The 20396-nt window shown below is 52.4% G+C and overlaps 2 protein-coding genes across 8 annotated transcripts in view; one reads left to right on the top strand and one right to left on the bottom strand.

Annotated features, from left to right (window-relative positions):
* PC (pyruvate carboxylase) overlaps positions 1-1738 on the bottom strand; it is a 102770-nt gene extending 101032 nt beyond the window's left edge. For 3 of the 5 annotated variants that reach the window (XM_086385641.1, XM_086385645.1, XM_086385640.1), the window contains exon 1: positions 1674-1738. The gene's annotated coding sequence lies outside the window, so the exon portion shown is untranslated. Of the gene's footprint in view, positions 1-44; positions 214-1142; positions 1283-1673 lie in introns of those variants that run through there. The other 2 variants (XM_086385643.1, XM_086385642.1) reach the window with 2 other exon arrangements.
* An 11370-nt stretch (positions 1739-13108) lies between these two features.
* On the top strand, positions 13109-18577 carry C29H11orf86 (chromosome 29 C11orf86 homolog). 3 transcript variants are annotated; one of them, XM_086385635.1, is made up of 3 exons: positions 13109-13371; positions 15435-15799; positions 16351-18577. In XM_086385635.1, exons 2-3 carry the CDS (start codon positions 15530-15532, stop codon positions 16444-16446), a joined length of 366 nt encoding a protein of 121 aa, XP_086241761.1. In that variant the 5' UTR covers positions 13109-13371; positions 15435-15529; the 3' UTR covers positions 16447-18577. The 3 variants fall into 3 exon arrangements, with proteins under 3 accessions (XP_086241761.1, XP_086241759.1, XP_086241760.1); XM_086385633.1 differs by having other exon boundaries at positions 13115-13371; positions 16348-18575; XM_086385634.1 differs by lacking the exon at positions 13109-13371 and having other exon boundaries at positions 14850-15799; positions 16348-18575.
* The last annotated feature ends 1819 nt before the right edge of the window (positions 18578-20396 follow it).

The raw sequence follows: 20396 nt of genomic DNA, 5'->3' as shown, positions 1-20396 counted from the left end.
TTCCTCAGCCTTCCTCTGGTAGGCTCTAGTTACTTAACACTCACCTCTACTTCATCGTAAAACCCTGGCCGCTCGAATCCATCACTGCTTCTTCAGGCTCGCAATTCACCTCTTCCATGGAGCCTTCCCCAATCCATGCCCATCCAGCCCCCAGCCAGTCCAGTTATCCTCTCCCTGGCCTTGGTATCTCTCACCCTGGTGTGCCAGCCTCTACAAAACTTCCTCCTCCACGTCCTCCTTGGGCCATACCTCGCCCACACCCACTCTCCACAAACATCTACGGCATGCTGATTGGCTGCTTACGTTCTGTTTCTTTTCCTCTCCCCCAACCAGTTTGTTGGCAGTCCTGGGGCACCTCATCTCCCAGGTCTTGGTTCATGCAGCACCCAGTCTAGGGCTCTGAACATGACAAGTGTGCAGAGAATGCGAGCAAGGGTTCAAGAGTTTAGATGAAGAGCAGGCAAGCAGAAAAGCCGTAGCTGCAAGCAGATAGAAATGCTGAGCACATCCATCCCAGAGTAAGTGTTTGCAACACAGGCAGGGGAAGAGTGAGGGGGAAGCCAAGGCTGTGGGTGCAGGGGGTGAGGGAGCAAGCGGAAGGTTGACCTCTTGGTAAAGACTGGGGAGGCTCTGGTTATGATCTGGCAAATATTGGCACCTCTGTGAGCCTCAGTTTTCTCAGCTAAAGAATGGGGATTCCTGGCCTACTCTTTCTCTCTTAAAAATCAGATTTGTAAGAATTTCAAAGGTGCCAGGGGCCGAGGGACCTGACCTGGCCCCAGCACTTGTGAAATGAGGAAAGGAATCCCCAGAAGTGAAAGAACTCACTCAGAGTACACAATTCAGGACAAGCTGGGAGAAACCTGTATGGGAGGTCCTCCCAGACGGGGCTTCAGCCTGCATGCCCAGGAGGGCATTTCCCCAGGCCCAGCTGCTACTCACTGCACTTCGTAAACTGCTAAAAGCTGTAGAAATAACGGACTGAGCCCAGCCCCACCTCCTCCTAATCACTGCTCCTGGGCGCCCCAGGCCTCCACCTCTGCAACTAAGTGGAATTCTAAGAATGCCCCCCAGGGGTTACTAGGAGGATCCTACGGGAAGCAGAGTGCAGGCACTCGGAACACGGAAAACCCTCTCCTTACACGCCGCGGCTTTCTTCAGAGCTGAGCAACTTCCAGTATGATGGGGGACACTTGGGCTCCGGACTCTGACAGACCTGGGTTCGAACCCTCAGGGACCTCGCGCGAGGCATCTGAGGGCTCCGTGCCCTCAGCTTCTCCATCTGCAAAATGGGCCCGAGAGCAGGAATAAGGCCGCCAGCGGCCCCCCTGGGCGCGGGGCGGACAAGGCCGGGCGGTGCCCGCGCGGGGAAGATGCTCGCCGGCTGGCGAGCCTGGAGGACTGGGGCGAGGGATCCGCGAGGAGGGGTCCCAGGGCTGGGCGGAGGGCTCGCGCAGGCAGTCCCCCGCCGGAGGGGGAGGGGAGGGGCGGCGCACGTCGCGCCGCGTCGCGCGCCGCCCGCCGCCGTCTCCTCCAGCCGTCACTCGTGGAGCCCGAGCCGCCTTGGCGCGCGCGACCCTTACATAAGCGTCCCCCGCGGCAGCGCCGGCGCACGCCCACCCGCTCCGACCCGCTGCGGGAAGCGGGAGATGCACAGCGCCGGCGGCACTCACCTCCTCGCTGCCGCCGCAAGTCGTCGCCACCGCCTCTACGGCCGCTGCCTCCACTGACAGGGAACAGCTGCGGTCTCCGCGCAACCGAACTTGCTGCAGGCCCAGTCCCGCCTTACGGACTTCCTATTGGCTCAGGCAGCCCAACCCCTCCTGCTATTGGACAGCATCCTCCGTCACTCACCGCTCCCTGCCCAGGACTCCTCCCTACGCCCGCCCGCCCGTCACGTTTAAGCCTTGGCGCCCCACGTTAGCCCCGCCCCTCGCGTCCCCGGCGGGCCACTTGATTGGTGATGAGGCTGGGGGAGCCCGCCTCTGGTACACCACCGCCTACTCCCTTGTCTCCAGAGCCCCACGTGGGCCGCAAGGCCCCAGCCGCGTCCCGCAATAGGCGGAAGTGGCCGTGCTTTGACAGGCTGTGATTGGCTGTCGGCGGGGGTGGGGCCATGCGATTCATTCACTCGAGTAGCACGTGTCTCCCAAAGCCGCAAGCATAACAGATAGCAACCCGGCTCTGGGTTCGGGTACACTCAGATATGCGCTAGTGGGTGGAGGAGAAGTCGGAGAAAAAGGGTTTGCGAAGGGCAGGAGGAAGGAAATGGCGCTTGTGCCACACGACTTGATGTGATTGTGTCTTTTAGCAGCTGTGGTGGTGGGGGGGTGGTGGGAGGTGATGGCGATGGGGAGGAATCTCGGTGTGACCTTGGACAAGTGACTTCCCTTCTCTGAACCTCAGTTTCCTAGTCTGTAAATCGAGGCCACTCAGGACCTAGAGAGTTGGCTTGGTTGAACGGAAAGTTTCCAAAATGGGGCTCTGTGCCAACCAGAGGATGCAAAAGTGACCAAAACAAACCAAAATTACTGCCAGTGAGAGAAGATAGATGACTTAAAAAAAAAGTGCGGCCCTGAACAGGTCTCAGCAATAATGCTCTTAAGGGCGCAAACACTGTTATCAGGTAAGAGAATTAACAACTGCAAAGAAAATAAATCAGTTGTAAACTTCCACTTTTGTTTCAATGATAAAGATTAGCCTAAAGCACTTTCCCGAGCTATTTTGCAGGATTTAACACCTCACCGCTGCCCCACCTCACCACCCCAGGTGCTCAACCAGTAGATCAACTGGAAGCTGTCAACCTTTGCCCCAGTTCTACGGTGAATTCCCCTCCATTCACGCCCCTTCATGAACAGGCATATACGACCCAAGCCAGTTCATGAATATGTAGGTACCCTTAGCTTAAAGCTTTCCCAATTTTGCTGTTCAGGGATACATCACTCACTCTGAGAAAAATCCCCAGTGTTCTTGCTGCAAGTAATAAATTCTTCCTTCTCCAGATCTTTTGGCTGAACCAAGAGATGGACCCCATTTTCAGGGAACATGGGCTCAGTGCTGGCTGGTCCCTGTGAAATTCTGAGTCTGATGGCTTCGCTCAGGTTCAGGTGAATCTCATGTCAATACCACCAGGTGGAGGTCTGAACAAAGAAACTAATTGAGAACTAGATATGGACCGCTGTGAACAAAGTGAAAGTGTTAGTTACTCAGTCGTGTCTGACTCTGCGACCCCATGGACTGTAGCCTGCCAGGCTCCTCTGGAATTCTCCAAGCAAGAATACTGGAGTGGGTTGCCATTCCCTTCTCCAGGGGGATCTTCCCGACCCAGGGATTGAACCCAGTTTCCTGCCGCGTAGGCTAGATTCTTTACCATCTGCTGCTGCTGCTGCTGCTGCTAAGTCGCTTCAGTCGTGTCCGACTCTGTGCGACCCCATAGACGGCAGCCTACCAGGCTCCTCTGTCCCTGGGATTCTCCAGGCAAGAGTACTGGAGTGGGTTGCCATTTCCTTCTCCAATCCATGAAAATGAAAAGTGAAAGTGAAGTCGCTCAGTCGTGTCCGACTCCTAGCGACCCCATGGACTGTAGCCCACCAGGCTCCTCCGTCCATGGGATTTTCCAGGCAAGAGTACTGGAGTGGGTTGCCATTGCCTTCTCCTTACCATCTGAGCCCCCAGGAAAGCACCATTTTCAGAAAATGGACTGCTGTGAACAAAAGTAGTATGGATTTTGGACAGTTAGCTCAGACATATAAATGAGTTGAAGTCTGGTTAGGAAGCAAGACATTCCTCCATCCAGGCTCTCTCCTACCTCCAGGTTGAGTTCCCCTGGAGGCCGAAGTTGGAAGGGGTGTTCTACCCCAGATAGAGAATACGGCCCAGGCAAAAGCCCGAGTGGGGAGTCCAACGTGGCTAGAAAATGCATTCCTCCGTGCGGGCATCTGTAATACTAGAGACAGAATCTAATTTGGACAAGGTGCTGGTGGGAAACACAGACTGCTGAACCCCCACCTTCCCTCCCACCCCAAACTGTTCTTACGCATATTATCCACCAACTCAGAGGTCTTAGAATCTCCAGCACAATATTACTGTCAACTGAAAAAAGATGCACAGAGTGAGAGTTGCATGTGAAGTTTTATTTGGGGCAAAATGAGGACTGCAGCCCAGGAGACAGCACCCCAGATAGCTCTGAGAAACTGCTCCAAAGAATTAGTGGGGGGAGGTCAATATATGTGTCAACTACAAATTGCCACTTACCAAGAACACTGCCAATGACTGAACAACAAAGGCATTTGCCATCTGCCTCTATGAGATTGAATCCCTTGCTGCTATAACTGTCGACCTTCAAAAACCCCCAAGGGAGTTCAGGGTGGAGTCAGGCACTCTGTGCTCCAGGGAATCTGGTGGACAGGTCTTTAGATAGTTGGATGTTTTTAGAAACAGATTTAATGACCTCAATCCTTGCATCTCCTCATATCTAGAGAAGCACTAAATCCCTTCATGGTGACATCAGATCCTCATGACTAACAAAAAACCTTTTGTAAATTGAGTGCTTCATGGTATCTTCACCAAAACCTTATATTTTGACTTTCCCCCACTGCCGCTTTGGAGCAGTCTCTCAGAGCTATGTGAGATGCTGCCTCCCGGGCTCCAGTCCTCATTTTGCCCCAAATAAAACTTAACTCACCACTCTCAAGTTATACATCTTTTTTTTAAGTCAACATAAGATTTTGGTGAACGGGGAGTTCAATGCAATCAAGCACTTATCTTACAAAAAGTTTTCTGCTTGTCATGAAGAGCTGATGTCATCATGAAGGGATTTAGTGCTTTTCTAGATATGATAAGCTCCCCTGGTGGCTCAGACAGTAAAGAATCTGCCTGCAATGCAGGAAACCTTGGTTTGATCCCTGTTGGGAAGATCCCCTGGAGGGGGCAATGACTACCCATCCCGTATTCTTGCCTGGAGAATCCCATGGACAGAAGATTCTGGTGGGCGACAGTCCATGGGGTTGCAAAAAGTCAGACACAGCTGAGTGACCAACACACACAGATATGAGGAGATGCAAGGATTGGGGTCATGAAATCACTTCCTGACAGTATCTATCTAAAGACCTGTTTATTAGATCTGATAGAGTGCCTGAAGAACTATGGATAGAGGTTTGTGACATTGTACAGGAGGCAGGGATCAAGACCATCCCCAAGAAAAAGAAATGCAAAAAGGCAAAATGGTTGTCTGAGGAGGCCTTACAAATAACTGTGAAAAGAAGAGAATCAAAAGGCAAAGGAGAAAAGGAAAGATATATCCATTTGAATGCAGAGTTCCAAAGAATAGCAAGGAGAGATAAGAAAGCCTTACTCAGTGATCAATGCAAAGAAATAGAGGAAAATAATAGAATGGGAAAGACTACAGATCTCTTCAAGAAAATTAGAGATACCAAGGGAATATTTCATGCAAAGATGGGCACAATAAAGGACAGAAATGGCATGGACCTAACAGAAAGAAGATATTAAGAAGAGGTGGCAAGAATACACAGAAGAACTATACAAAAAAGATCTTCACGACCCAGATAATCATGATGGTGTGATCAGTCACCTAGAGCCAGACATCCTGGAATGTGAAGTCAAGTGGGCCCTAAGAAGCATCACTACAAACAAAACTAGTTGGAGGTGCTGGAATTCCAGTTGAGTTATCTCAAATCTTAAAAGATGATGCTGTGAAGGTGCTGCACTCAATATGCCAGCAAATTTGAAAAAATCAGCAGTGGCTACAGGACCGGAAAAGGTCAGTTTTCATTCCAATTGCTAAGAAAGGCAATGCCAAAGAATGCTCAAACTACCACACAATTGCACTCATCTCACATGCTAGTAAAGTAATGCTCAAAATTCTCCAAGCCAGGCTGCAACAGTACATGAACCATGAATTTCCAGACATTCAAGCTGGATTTAGAAAAGGCAGAGGAGCCAGAGATCAAATTGCCAACATCCGCTTGATCATCGAAAAAGCAAGAGAATACAAGAAAAACATCGACTTCTGCTTTATTGACTGCCAGAGCCTTTGTGTGGATCACAACGAACTGTGGAAAATTCTGAAAGAGATGGGAATGCCAGACCACCTGACCTGCCTCCTGAGAAACCTGTTTGGAGGTCAAGAAGCAACAGTTAGAACTGGACATGGAACAACAGACTGGTTCCAAATCGGATAGGAGTACGTCAAGGCTGTATTTTGTCACCCTGCTCATTAAACTTATATGCAGAGTACATCATGAGAAATGCTGGACTGGATGAAGCACAAACTGGAATCAAGGTTGCCAGGAGAAATCAATAACCTCAGATATGCAGATGACACCACTCTTATGGCAGAAAGAGAAGAACTAAAGAGTCTCTCGATGAAAGTGAAAGAGGAGAGTGAAAAAGTTGGCGTAAAACTCAACATTCAGAAAACTAAGATCATGGCATCTGGTTCCATCACTTCATGGCAAATAGATGGGGAAACAGTGGAAACAGTGTCAGACTTTATTTTGGGGGGCTCCAAAATCACTGCAGATGGTGACTGCAGCCATGAAATTAAGATGCTTACTCCTTGGAAGAAAAGTTATGACCAACCTAGACAGCATATTAAAAAGCAGAGACATTACTTTGCCAACAAAGGTCCATCTAGGCAAGGCTATGGTTTTTCCAGTAGTCATGTATGGATGTGAGAGTTGGACTGTGAAGAAAGTTGAGTGCTGAAGAATTGATACTTTTGAACTTCGGTGTTGGAGAAAACTCTTGAGAGTCCCTTGGACAGCAAGAAGATCCAACCAGTCCATCCTAAAGGAAATCGGTCCTGAATATTCATTGGAAGGACTAATGCTAAAGCTGAAACTCCAGTACTTTGGCCACCTGATTGGAAGAACTGACTCATTTGAAAAAACCCTGGGAAAGATCGAAGGCAGGAGGAGAAGGGGACGACAGAGGATGAGATGGCTGGATGGCATCACGACTCAATGGGCATGAGTGTGAGTAAGCTCTGGGAATTGGTGATGGACAGGGAAGCCTGGTGTGCTGCAGTCCATGGGGTCACAAATTGTCAGACACAACTGAGCGACTGAACTGAACTGAGCTGAAAGACCTGAACCAGTTTCCCTGGAGCACAAAGTGCTCCTTCTCCACACTGGACTCCTTTCAGGGCACGTCGATGGTCAGCAGCTGCAGCCACACGGGATTCAGTCTCCTCCGAAGCAGACGGAAAATGCCCTTGGCAAGCGCCAGTCTGTAGTTGACACCACTTAAGTCCCTCTCTAGGGAATGGAATCCTCTATATTGCATTGCTAGTATTAGAAGCTCTCCAAATGGCTCTAATGTGGGTCAGTGTTGAGACTCGCAGAGAGACCTAGAGAAGTTATTACCCAGACTTCCCTGGTGATAAGAATCCCCTGGGGCTCTTTAAAAATGAAAGGGATTCCTGGACCCCAGGCCTCTCTGGATTCTGAGTCACAGGGTGGGCCCCAAGAATCTATTTAGTTTATTTTTTTAAACAAACCACAACCTGTGAAATTGATTCTTGAGGCCTAGGAAGCTTGGGGAACTTGGCTGAGTTCCTGGGAGATGCAGGGGAAGATGATGTGGGAGAGACAGGCTGAGACCAGCCTGTGGAGGGCTGGCCGGGAGGCGCACAGGCCTCTGGAGGGAGTGGTCCCGGGGCAACTGCAGAGCAGCTCAAGGCTTCTATTAGTCTGGGAGCATGTCTGCTCCGGCGTTTGTTTGTTTTTAATTTAAAAATTATTTTTTTATTAATTTATGGCTGTGCTGGTCTTCACTGCTGCAGGGGCTTTCTCTCGTTGCAGTGCATGGGTTTCTTATTGCAGTGCTTTCTCTTGTTGCATGGACTCTAGGGGCACAGGCTTAGTTGCTCCCTACATGTGGGATCTTCCTGGATCAAGGATCGAACCCATGTCCCTGGCATTGGCAGGCAGATTCTTAACCAGCGAACCACCAGGAAATCGCTTGCTTTAGTGTTCCTAAGTAACTTACTTTTGGGAAAGTTCTTGGTTTTTATCTTCTGTACTCCCATCCCCTCCTCACACTCGAACATCACTTCTACAAAAGATGAGTTTGGCACACTGTAGATGCTTAATATATAGTTTGCAAATGAAGGAATGGAAATCATCAGCCCACACGTAGTGTTTGAAACTACAGAGGGAATGGGACCATCTCCAGAGGCCGAGTAGAGTCCGGTAGAGAGGGGAGTCCAGACGGCACCACTCTTAAGGGGAAGGGGAAAGTTAGAGAGAGGGAGGCACGGGCTAACAGGGAGGAGGGGATTGTCAACAGGGCCAGGAAGGAAAATGAGGTGATGGGGACAGTGCGATTCCTTCACTCCACAGTCATTTTAGCTGCACCAAGAGACATACAGTGAGAACAAGGTACTTTCCCATCCCCTGGCTGCTCCCAGACCAGTGAAGGCACACAAAACTCAAAGCACTCCATTTCAAAACAGTCTGGTGCTATTCTAGAGATAATGGTCAGAATGCTCTGACCGTCCAAAGAACTCCTTACTCCATGAGAGGAGGCTTGGAGGACTTCCTGGGGGAGGCAAAGTTGATAGCTAGACAGATACATACACACATAAACCAAGCTTTTATCAGATGAAGATATTGATAAAAAGGACCCCACACATCGCCCAAGCAAAGGTGAGGGGCAGCATGTTGGGGTCAAGGCATGGAGAGGGTCAGCGAGGACAGCTCGCCAGCAAGTGCAACCTGAGAGGGCCTGTGGGGAAGGCCAAGAGAAGGACTGAGAAGGCTTGGGTAAGCAGAAGCATCCGGGTCAGTGGGGGCTCCCAGATAAAGCCATGAACCCCTCAAACTGTAGCAGTCACTATAAACCCAGAAACAGCCCACCCCTCTGTGTTTTCTATTCAGAAAGCCAGATTTGCCCTGAGAGCTCACAAGGACAACCTGGATGTCCCAGATCTCCTGTCCTGAGATGACACAAGAAAATCACTTTTTTTTTTTTAATTAAATTCTAGCAGTTCGAGCTGAAACCCAGCCTCACGGCTGGTGAGATCCCAGGATAAACTCTTACTGATGGAAAGACAGGGTGGGGCGTTAGGCTGTGAAGAACGTGCCCCCTCATTGCCTGAAGAACAGCCCTTCTCTGCAGGCTGGATGGTGTCTTCTTTCTAGGCAACAGGGAACCCTCAATGGGCTGGGGATGGTTTAGGAGTAGCTCTTCTGTTCTTCTTTGTAAGTTTCCCTCGCCTCACCACCCCCGAATCCTCAAGGGGCCCAGGCCACTCCACCCACGCTTTTGTGATGAATCCCCCAGACAGGGGGATTCTACAAGTCGGTCTCTACAGGGTCTCTACAAGTCAGTCAGACCTTCCACCTGCCAAGGTAGTTCCAGGTCTAGCACCTCTCCAGGTCCATATCAAGGGCTCTGCCCATAGGCTGAGGCAGAGAAGGGTAAGGTCCTCCTCCTAGCTCTGAGCCATACTCCCCTGGACCTCCCACCATCCCTGAACAGGTAGGCTGTACCCATTTTAAAGCAGGTGTGGATACTGAGGCTCGGAGAAACAAACCGATGCCTCTCTGGATCACAGAGTTATTCAGAGGCAGAGCTGGGATGGAACCTCCAGTTCACTGACCCCCAGATTGTATTCTTTCTGCTCCACTGGCCACCTCGGTATAAAACAGAAGACAAAAATGTTTAGACTTCAAATTTCAGAGGAAGAACTTTGGTTTGAAATTTGACTCGTAAGATCACAGTCCTCAGAGGGGGGAGGGCCTTGAGCAATAATATTTCCAAGACTTCCCAGGAGAAATAGATCTCCTGGAATGTGATTGTACAGACAGCTTTTCAGGCCACTGCCCAGACCTGTCTATGCCAGGGGCTTGTGATGGGGCTCAGCAACTGGTATTTTTTCAACAAGGAAAGTCTGAGGTACCCTAGCTAGACCCGCCCAGCTCCATTTTACAGACCAGGAGACAGGCTCAGACAGGAGAAGGGGCAGACCCACCACTGATAGTCATCAGGTCCTGCATATTTGGAGGAAAAAAATGCAAGAGCACCCATGTGACCAGCGCTGGGACCCTGCAATTATTGATACATGCTTTGTCTAAACTAAGACTAGGGGCTTCCCTGGTGGCTCAGTGGTAAAGAATCCACCTGGCAATGCAGGAGACACAGGTACCATCCTGATCCGGGAAGACCCCCCACTGCAGAGCAACTAAGGCTGTGCTCCACCACTCAGCCTGCGCTCAGTGCTCGGGATCCGAAGCTTCTGAGCCCGCACGTTCCAGAGCCCGTGCTCTGCACCAAGAGAAGCCACCACCGTGAGCAAATGCCCTGCAGCCAGAGAGTAGCCCCTGCTCGCCGCAACTAGGGAAAAGCTTACCCAGCGATGAAGACCCAGCACAGACAAAATAAATAAATAAAATTGGAAACTGAGATTAATCCTCCCCTGATTCCTCGGCATGAGGCCAGGACCACATACACAAAGCCCTAAGCGCCATGCCTGGCTCAGAGTGCGGGAGGTTTTGCAAGCGTTTTTACTGTTGGGTAAGATGGTACGGGGAGAAGGCAGTGGCACCCCACTCCAGTACTCTTGCCTGGAAAATCCCATGGATGGAGGAGCCTGGTAGGCTGCAGTCCATGGGGTCGCTAAGAGTCGGACACGACTGAGCGACTTCACTTTCACTTTTCACTTTCATGCATTAGAGAAGGAAATGGCAACCCACTCCAGTGTTCTTGCCTGGAGAATCCCAGGGATGGAGGAGCCTGGTGGGCTGCCGTCTATGGGGTCACACAGAGTCGGACACAACTGAAGCGACTTAGCCACAGCAGCAGCAAGATGGCATGGAGAATCCCGAATGAACTTTTTGGCCAAGCTAATATTTATCCTTCTGTTTCTCTGATTTCTCCAAGTGCTAAATTGACCAAAATCTCTTGTTGAACCTAACACCCTGGCATTCCAGCTTCCTCTGGAGAAATGAAGACCAAAACAATAGACCATTGTTCTGAAGTAAAAGAACTAGTCCCCACCCCAAATGTACTGTATTACAAGACCTGCTCAGGCAAAGAAATAATTTATATTATCAGTTGAAACACACGCAAACACTTAAAATTAAATATGTATATCTGTGGGCTTCCCAGGTGGCTCAGTGGTAAAGAATTCGCCTGCCAGTGCAGACATCACAGTTTGGTCCCTGGGTCAAGAAGATGCCCTTGGAGAAGGAAATGTATTCCTTCTAATTCTTCTTGTCTGGGAAATCCCATGGACAGAGGAGCCTGGCAGGCTATAATCCATGGGGTCGCAAAAGAGTCGGACAGGGCTTAGCGACTAAAACAACAAGCAAACAACAAATGTATACCTGCACAGCCCCCTGCCCTGTTTCTGGTGGGCATCACATTTTCAAGGAAAAGTCTAGTGGCACTAACCATTAGGCTCACGGTTCTGTCTGATCATCCTGAAGGGTGCATGAAGACGGGTGAAAAATGGGGGCCGATGGGGGTGGAACGCACATTTGCTGAGGACTCTGTTTGCTGACCTGACTCTGCAGGACTGCATTCAGGGCCCACTACTGACTGTGTCTCACTGGGTAAGTTTCTTCACCTCTCTGAGCCTCTGTTATTTCATCTGAAACCGTGATCACAGAGGTAAAGCTCCCGGAGTGGAGGGCCCACTCCATCCCCATTGTCTTCAGGATCAGTCAGATTCTTCTTCCTGGCCCTGGAAGGAAGAGCAGCAGCCAGTCTGCCTTTCCAGGCTTTTCCCATTCAAAGGGTAACTCTTTCTTCTGTTCCCAGGCTTTGGTCACCCACAGGAGCCTGCCCGCATCTCTACTGCAACAGTCCTCCACGCCCTTGAGGCTGGGCTCCATTGCCACCTCCTCCAGGGAGCCTGCCGGGATTCTCCCAAACCAGATAGGGTCTCCCATTCTCTTCTGTGCTCCCTCAGCACTGGCTGTCTGTTTTAAGGTACCTTCCTGATGTACATGAGAATTCCTCCTTTTCTGGGGGTGGAAGTTCTACCCTGCTCCCCTTGGCCTCCCTTCTAGCCTAGACATCATCAAAACAAGATCTTGCTCACAGTGTGTGGGTTTGGAGCAATTTCACTAGATCAGTAGTAAGAAAGAACTAGGCAGCCTGCCCCAGTTTGCAGCCTTGCATGTATCTAAACCTCACAGCAACCTCAAATGACACCAGACATTTAAGTCTCAGACCACCTTAGGGAAGACTGTGTTTCATGTTAAGGCATACATTCTGTACCACCCCCCCGCCAGTACACACAGACTTCGACTTCTAAAACGGGGCTACATCTTCAATGAATGGGCAGTGGATATCCTTTCTTACTGATGTATAAAATAATGCCACCTTTCCATCAACACCATCTTAGATTTGATGAGATAAAATAGCATCCCTTTTAATAGCTGAGTAAGTCTAGGCGCATGAGGTTAAGCTGCTCACTCAAAGCACCTAGCAGGACTTCCCTGGTGGTCCAGTGGTTAAGAATCTGCCTTCAAATGCAAGGGACGTGAGTTTGACCCCTAGTTGGGGAACCAAGATCCAACATGCTAAGGGCAACTCAGCCCCTGTGCCTCAAGGAAGAGTCCATGTATCGCAACTAAGATCTAACACAGCCAAATAAATAAACAGTTTTGTAAAAAAGCACATAGCTGTCACAGCCACTATGATGACCCCCATGACCCAGCCTCCCCTTGTGTTCATGCCCTTGTGGGTCCCCTCCCTTGGGTACCAACTGGACTTGGTGAGTTGCCTTGGAGGAGCAGAACACGGCAAAAGTGATGGGAGGTTATTTCCAAGTTTTAAATTCTGCAAAGAATCCGACCTCTGCCCACCTGCCATCTCTAGCCCTCTCACTTGCTGGCTCCCACTGAAGCCAGCTGCTGTGATATGAGTTATCCTTGGTAACTGCCAACAATCAGCAAGAAACTAAGACCCTCAGTACGACAACTCACAAAGAAGTATATCCACCCTCAGTCAAACCTGGACGTGACTGTAGCCTCCTGACTGAAGCCTGCGAGGGACCCTGGGTCGGAGGCCCCCGCTAAGCCGTGCCTGGATCCCAGACCTACAGGAAGTGAGGTCATACCTGAGTGCTGCTTTAAGCCGCCACGTTTGGGGGTAGATAGTTACAGAGCAATAGACGCATAATAATCTCTGATATTGAAGGCCAAGCATTGACTCTATCATGTCTTGGGGCAGAGATAAAAGAGATGTTGTCCTAGCTGTCAAAGGATATCAAGCGTGGCAGGGTGTGACTGCTGCTACCATGTGTACTGGGAGGGCCAGAAAGGGGGCTGCCTCCCTAACCCAGCTGAAGGGTCAGGCCCGCTTCCAGGGAGCTGCCAACCAGCAGGTTCTGGAAAGGTGAGAGCTCACCCACCCGGTGACAGAGGCAGGGAGGCAGAGGGGAGGGAAGGAAGAGAATATATTTTCTCCTGGTCCTCCACGGATTTGTGGATTTGGGAAATTGTTGTAAGATTACACACTTGGCAAGAGGGTATCTGGCAGCTATAGGCGTGACGCAAGAGCGTGTGATTCACCCTGACACGTCTCAGAAGCCTGTGAGTCATCGGCAAGCTCTTCCCAGCCCAGACTGGGGTGAACAGGAGGATCCGACCTAACTGTGCTGCAGGGAAGGTGTTGATGATTGTGTAATGGTTCCGTTGCTTTTTAACCAGGGTCAGGGTTGCTCTGTGGCTCAGGCGCTAGAGGTGTGGGTAGGGTTGCAGTGATGGTCACAGTCCACCTCTAAGACAGGCTGGGCAGAGGGTCAGGGTCCCTTTCATGAATTCCCTTCTTCACATTGGCCCTCCCTTGGCTCCTCTGGCGGGGAGTGGGGGGGAGGGTGGGGAGCGAGCCTGGCAGACAGCAAGAGATCCTGAACGCAAGGAAGGCCTAGAAATTCTGAGAGAGGAGAAGGAGCAAGACCAGGGGTATGGGATGCGCCAACAAGAGCTCTTGCAGCCAGCACTTCCCTGACCTCAGACAGGGCACCCCAGCATCACCCCAGACACAGAGGACGCAGGACATCTGCCCCTGCTACCAACACCAGGACAGGAGAGCAGAGTGGTTGGAGCACAGGCTCTAAAGCCAGGCTGGCCAGAGCAGGAGGCCCAGCTCTGCTGCCTACTGGGTGTGCTTAATCTGAGCCTCAGTTTGCCAACCTACAAAATGGGGAGCTAGCAAATGAAGATAATGATTCCCATTTTGTAGGACTATCATAAGGTTTAAAGGAAATATAGGGAGGAATTAGCTCCAGAACCAGTAAAAATGCTCAAAAAATAGTGGTAAAAGCAAAAAGGAGCATGGACCAGATGTGTGAGATCCCTCACAACCCTGAAATTCTAGGATGCGAAGGATTGGCTGGCCCAGCCCAAGTACCTTTCTCCTCCCCACCAATCTTAGGAGAAAGAGCTGCTCCTGGTAGTCTTGCCCTTGGAGGGACCTGCATTCACGATTTCATTTACTGTTCACAACAACCCACTTTACAGATGAGAAGACTGACAAAGAGGGGAAAGGATTTGCCTCGAGTACTGACTAACACTGGCTTACTTTTATTGAGCACTTGCTGCAGGCCAAGCCCTGGGCTTGGCACAGCGTCATTGCATTTAGTCCTCCTGACAACACATGAGTTATCCGTCCCTGTTACAGACAAGGAAACCAGGCGGGGGGAGGCGCCCAGCGTTGCACAGCTGTGGGTGATGGAACCAGTGTTTTCCTAGGAGCAGCTGGTCCTCAGAGCCTGAGCTGTTAACCCTATTCTCTCGTAGAAAATTATGGGCAGAGTTAGACCTGGAAAACACCTCACACTCCGAACTTTCAGCCCCAGAACTAGCCTCTTTTTTTTCTTTCTTTTTTTAAATTTCTGATTGTAGTAAAAATATACAGAAACATAAAATGTACCACCTTAGATTTTTACATGTACAATTCGGGAGTGTTATATTCATTCAGATTGCTGTACAGCCAAACTTCGGAAGTTTCTCACCTAGCAAAACTGATGCCCTGGAGCCATTAAACAACCTACCACCGCCCCCATTCCCCCAATCCTCCCACCTCCCCACCCCACCAGGCCCTGGCGACCACCATGCTACTTTCTGTCTCTGTGAATTTGACCATTCTAGGTTGGAGCTGTCCTGTTTCTTAAAAGCCCGTGTCTGTTTTGCTGTTGGGCCATCTGTTCTCACTGTCAACAAAATGTTTGGACAGCCAGGGCTACAAGAGTTCAGGAGAGGCTAAGATCTTTAGGATGGGTTAGTCAGGAAAGGCTGCGTGGAGGAGGAAGAGGGGGAAGGAGGAGAGGAAGCCTGTACCCGCTTCCCTGGGAGGTGGAGAGTGTGCTGCGTGGGTGACTCAGGGATGCTTGACCCTGGTGGCCTGCCCTTTGGATTACGACAGCCACCTCACCAGCACCAACCTTTGTCCCCAAGGGAGCTCCCGTCAGGTGGGTGGGGGCACCAGGCCATCTCAGAAGGCCAGTGGCTCGCCGAAGGGTGAAGCAGACGCACCTGCAGCCTCCAGAACCATGGGGACAGGGCTACGCAGTCAGTCCTTGCGAGGACCACGGCCCTCCTACGGCAAGCTCCAGGAGCCCTGGGGGAGGCCCACGGAAGGCCGACTGCGCCGGGCGCTGAGCCTCAGGCAGGGCCGTGAGAAGTCCCGGTCCTCAGATGGAGGCCCAGAATGGCTGGACACCCCCGGTCAGGAGCGGCTGCCCGGGAGCCTGGGGGACACGGAGCAGCTGATCCAAGCGGAGCAAGAAGGCAGCCAGAGGTGGCTGAGGCAGTATCAGCAGGTTTGGCTGAGGGCTGGTGGGTGGAGGGGTACGACAGGGAAGGGGCAAGATCCCAAGCAGAGGGACCCAGGGGAGCAAAGGCTCAGAGGGAGAAACGGATGGGGCTATAGACCAAGAAGACAGAGAGCTGTCGGGGCAGCGGCTGCAGAGAGAGGTATTCCAGAGGGGTCTGAAGGTATTTGGGATTTATCCCGTGGGCACTGGGGAGTCAGGGAAGGTTTTGGAGCTGATGGGTGATATAGTCAAAGCTGTTCTGAGATGACCAGTCTGTCAGTGTGTTGGACGGTGGATTTTGCTGGAGGCACGAGATGAGTCAGTACAGCTTCCCCAGGGTTACATCTTGTGGTCCCTTCTAACCCCAGAAAAGAGAGGATCAGGACCCCTGGGTGGGCGCTGCCCGCTGGGCTCCTGCCTTCCGGGAGAAAGGGTGCCTAGTGAAGGGGCTTCTGTCTCTGGGGTCTACCACCCCCTCCTGGCTATAGGTGGAACAGCACCTGAAGCCCACCCCTCAGGTGGGCTCTGATCGCAACCCCTCCTCTGTCTTCCAGAAGATCAGGAGAAGGTGGGAGAGCTTTGTCACCAGCTTCCCCAACGTGACCCTGAGCCGGTCAGCCTCCCCACAGCCCCCGCTGGGCACCACCAGCTAAGGAGGCCACGAGCGGTGGGGACCCTCGCTGCACCCAGATGAGATGGCACGCCTGCTGCCCTACCTCTCCGTGGCCCTCTGGACTGTGTGGATGGGGTGACCGCCTCTCTGTGGACTGTTCCCGCCTTCCCTAGTGGCACGCCCAGGCCTCCGCCACCAGGACAGAGCTCGGTGAAGCCAGACCCATGGCTGAGCAGCTCTGGCACATCGCCTGGTCACTGGGCCATGCCCGACCCACCCTTCTCAGCAGCTGCCAGTGGTGGGTGGGGCCTGGGCCTCCCTCCCCAACGGTGAGCCCTTCCCCAGGGCAAGGACCACGTCTGGCCTGTGTCTTGTCACGTGTTGTCGCTCTCCTCACAGTCTCCCGATGAAGGAAGTCCCTCCCTGCTTGACAGGGGAGAACTAAGGCCCGGATAGGGGAAGGGATTGCTGCCATTGGCATCTCGGGCCACACCCGCACCCAATGCCCAACACTGCGTTGAACACAGGAATAAAGGTTGCCGAGCTGAAGTAAATGATTTCCTGCTGACGAACTGGCCCCCAGTGCTCTCCCAACCCCCTGGGGGCAGGTGGTGTCCAGAGCTTCCCAGAGGATAGAGCAGAAGCCCTGGGGGTGGGAGTGGCGGGGGAGGGGTGGTCTCCAGGAGGCTGGGCCTCAGCTGCTACTTGTCTTAACCTGATTCTCCCTGTGCTGACCTCAGGCCAGCTTCGGAGGGCCTAGATCTCGCCAGCTCCCTGTCTTTGCGCTCACCCCCGAGGCAGGGCTCACCTTGAGGATCAGAGAGGGCAAGGGGCCCACTCAGGGCCACACCGAGGGGAGGGTCTGACCCCAAAGGGCCTAAGCTCCTTGAGAGACACTGGTACTTCCTGTGGGGTCCCTGGGGCTCTCCCAGGTCAAGTAGACCCAAGGTCCAAGGTGAGGGAGCAGCTGTAAGCAGCCTGGGTGTGTCCTGGGGTGGAGGGGGGACCTGAGGGCCCAAGTGACAGAGGGGAGGCTTCCTTGTTCCCCAGAGCCCGGAACCCTGCAGGGCCATTCGGGAACAAGAACGGTCCTGGCAAAATTTTGTCCCAGAGAGTCCCGCCTTTCCAGACCAAGCCTCCAAGCTCTCCGTCTTTCCTCATCGGCCGGCCTGATGCTGAGCGTCCAATGGGACCCCAGCCAAGGCTCGGGGTGGCAGTGGCACTGAAGTAGAGCCCCCTTACCACTCATTTGGACTGTGATATGAATGCAAAATAAACCTTCACTGGGTTAAGCCACTGATTTGGAGGCCACTTGTTACCGTCACGCCTATTAGCATCTCCTGGAAACTCGGAGAAGGCAGGACTATTCACTCACCGCCAACAGCTACACCTTATTGTAGGTCTCATGAAGCAGTTGTCGAATTATGAAACGGACACCTGGAGGATGAGTAGGAGTTAGCCCAGACAAGAGAGGGCATGAGTGTTTCCATGGAGGAAGAGGGCTGGGCGAAGGCCTCACGGTCAGAGGGTTAGACCATGTGAATGGGCCAGGACACAGCAGGTGCCCCTGGCTTTGGCTCTACACGTATTTACAGCAAATGGTCCCCCTCCATGGCAACCCACTCCAGTATTCTTGCCAGGAAAATTCCACGGATAGAAGAGCCTGGAGGGCTGTGGTCCATGGGGTCGGACACGACTGAGCAACGAACACCCACCCCCGCCTCCCCGTCTGCCTGTCTCCCCTGACGTACCAGGCCTTGCCCATCCTGGTTTCATCAGCACAGAAGCCTTCACTATCACCAGCTGGGCAGGCCATTGGCAAGCAGACCCCAGAGGACGTTGCCCACATCATGGGTATTCATGGAGGGATGTGGCTCCCCAGGGAGCCCTCCCGACATGGGCAGTCAACGTGGCCCAAGCAGAGAGGGGACTCCAGAAGGGCAGAAGCCCAGGGGCTCCGAGTCTATCCATCCTTAGGCCAGCATCTGCCCAAAGATCACAGAAAGTCATCCTCACCGAGGGACTTTCCTGGTGGTCCAGGGCATTGCAAGGTGATGTGGGTTCAGCCCCTTGTCTGGGAACTAAGACTCCACAAGCCTTGGAGCAGCTAAGCCCACGTGCCATAACAAAAGATCTTGCACAATGTAACAAAGACTGGAAGCAGTCAAATAAAGTTAAAAAAAATTTTTTAATAAAAAAAAATAAATAAATACAATATGGAAATTTTACATGGGAAAAAAATAAAAGACATCCTTGCTGAGTCAATTTCATGCTTCTTTGTTCTGTTCCCACTGCCCCCAGAGGGCAGAGCCTCCAGGCCTCTCCCGTGCTCACAGGGGTCTCAGAGCCCGAGCCTGGAACTGAAGGGGCCTGATTTCCTTCACCTCTACACCCAGCTCCATTCCCTTTCCTGTTCAACATCCCTGCCACACGCAGCCTCTCTGTGCCTGCTCCCAGAACTGGAAGGCTCATTGCTTGTCAAGCTCTGCTCTCTCCACGTGACCTCTGCCCTCAAGGGGCTCGCAGTCCTGAGGCAGAGGGAAACAGACAGACGACCGGCTACTCTGCTTCAAAGCAGAGCTGAGTAAGTGCTCCCTGGGCTGGGTGGTGAGGCAGGTTGAGCAGGAGGCCCTGATTCCTGAACCAGTGTGAAGCGCTCTGGGCTTGGCCGGACGTCTCTCCCTCAGCTTCCTGAGGCCTGCAGCCACACCAGATGGGAGGAGGCTGCAAGCAGGCGGGAAAGATTACCCTGCAGCTAAAATGGGGCGGCCACTGCACTAATGGGGAAAGCAGGGGACACTGTATCCCCAGGCACCTCTCAGAGCGAAGGCAGCGAATTCAGGCTGGAAAGGCCTCGGGGGCACAGAGGTCCAGGCTGTTTACTTTACAGATGAGGAAACCAAGGGACCCCGCAGCAAGCTGGAGGCCAGACTTAGGCTCCCCTCTAGAACTGCCAGGTGGGAATTCTGCACCCACCTGCCCTTTGTGCTCCAAATCCCCTTCGTCAGGGTCTCCAAACTCAGTGTGTCCAGCCAGTCAGGGGGCCAGGGAAGGCCCAGGCCTTGGTGTCAAACCTGGGACCCAAGCCCCTATCCAGCAACTAACTTCCTCTGTGACCTTACTCCAGTCCTCCTCTGGCCTTGATTTTCTCCTCTGCAAAATGCGGATGATGATCGCTGTGCCTTTCTTTGGGCTGAATGGCAGGGAGGTGGCAAGTGTGCAAAATCTTTGCAAACTGGAGTGTGTCGTGTCCTGAGAGGGAATGCCAGCATCACCGTCCTGCTCAGCACCCTCATCGTCAGGCTGAGAGCAAAGCGTGTAAACGCTCTGTGGCTAAATGCCCGAGTTCTGCCACGTGATACTGGTGTGACCTTGGGCAAGTGACTTAACCTCTCTGTGCTTTGGTTTCCTCATCTGTTCCACAGAAATAGTAACGGTCCCCCCTCACCCAAGTTAATGCATGTAAAGCACTTGGGGCAGGTAGCCCTTGGTTCTTAGTAGCAAGTTCCAGGACATTCTTCCAGTGTGACCCTTGGCAGGTCCCTTTTCTGAGCCTCAGCAGTCTCCTCTGGGAAATGAGGATGCTAATAATAACACCTGGTTCAAGGTGTCTTGGGGAAGAGATGGGTCAAAGCACACACACCCTGAGCCCAGGGCCATGCCACAGAAGCACCCTCTCCATGAGAGTCCAAGGAGCCTGGCGTATCCTCAGCTCACCTTGGCTGAGACGGACCTTGGCAGGCCCGCCGGCGTCAGGATCCAAGAACGTGGGCCCGACCGCAGACCAGACGGCCGTCCTGGGGCCTCCCAGGAGGTGGGCTCTCCTTTAGCGCCAGGGCTGAGATGGGCGTGGGAGGAGGGCCTGTCTCCTTGCACACTGCACCCCACCCGCTACTGTGGCTGTTGCTGAACTCTTCCTGCCCCCACCCACTGCCAGGCTGTGGCTCTCAGCTCTGAGCACCAGGGACAAGCAATCCATTCAACCAACAC

Source organism: Bos grunniens, chromosome 29 (assembly GCF_055505025.1).
Source record: "Bos grunniens cultivar Pamir isolate PY7600 chromosome 29, Bosgru_T2T1.0, whole genome shotgun sequence".
NCBI lineage: Eukaryota > Metazoa > Chordata > Mammalia > Artiodactyla > Bovidae > Bos > Bos grunniens.
This window is presented reverse-complemented; position numbering and strand designations above follow the sequence as displayed.

Coding starts and splice junctions, on each gene's coding strand:
- C29H11orf86 (XM_086385633.1), top strand. CDS start 15,530: ATGGGGACAGGGCTACGCAGTCAGTCCTTGCGAGGACCACGGCCCTCC. Junction 15,800..16,347: donor GGCTGAGGCAGTATCAGCAG/GTTTGGCTGAGG, acceptor TCTGTCTTCCAG/AAGATCAGGAGAAGGTGGGA.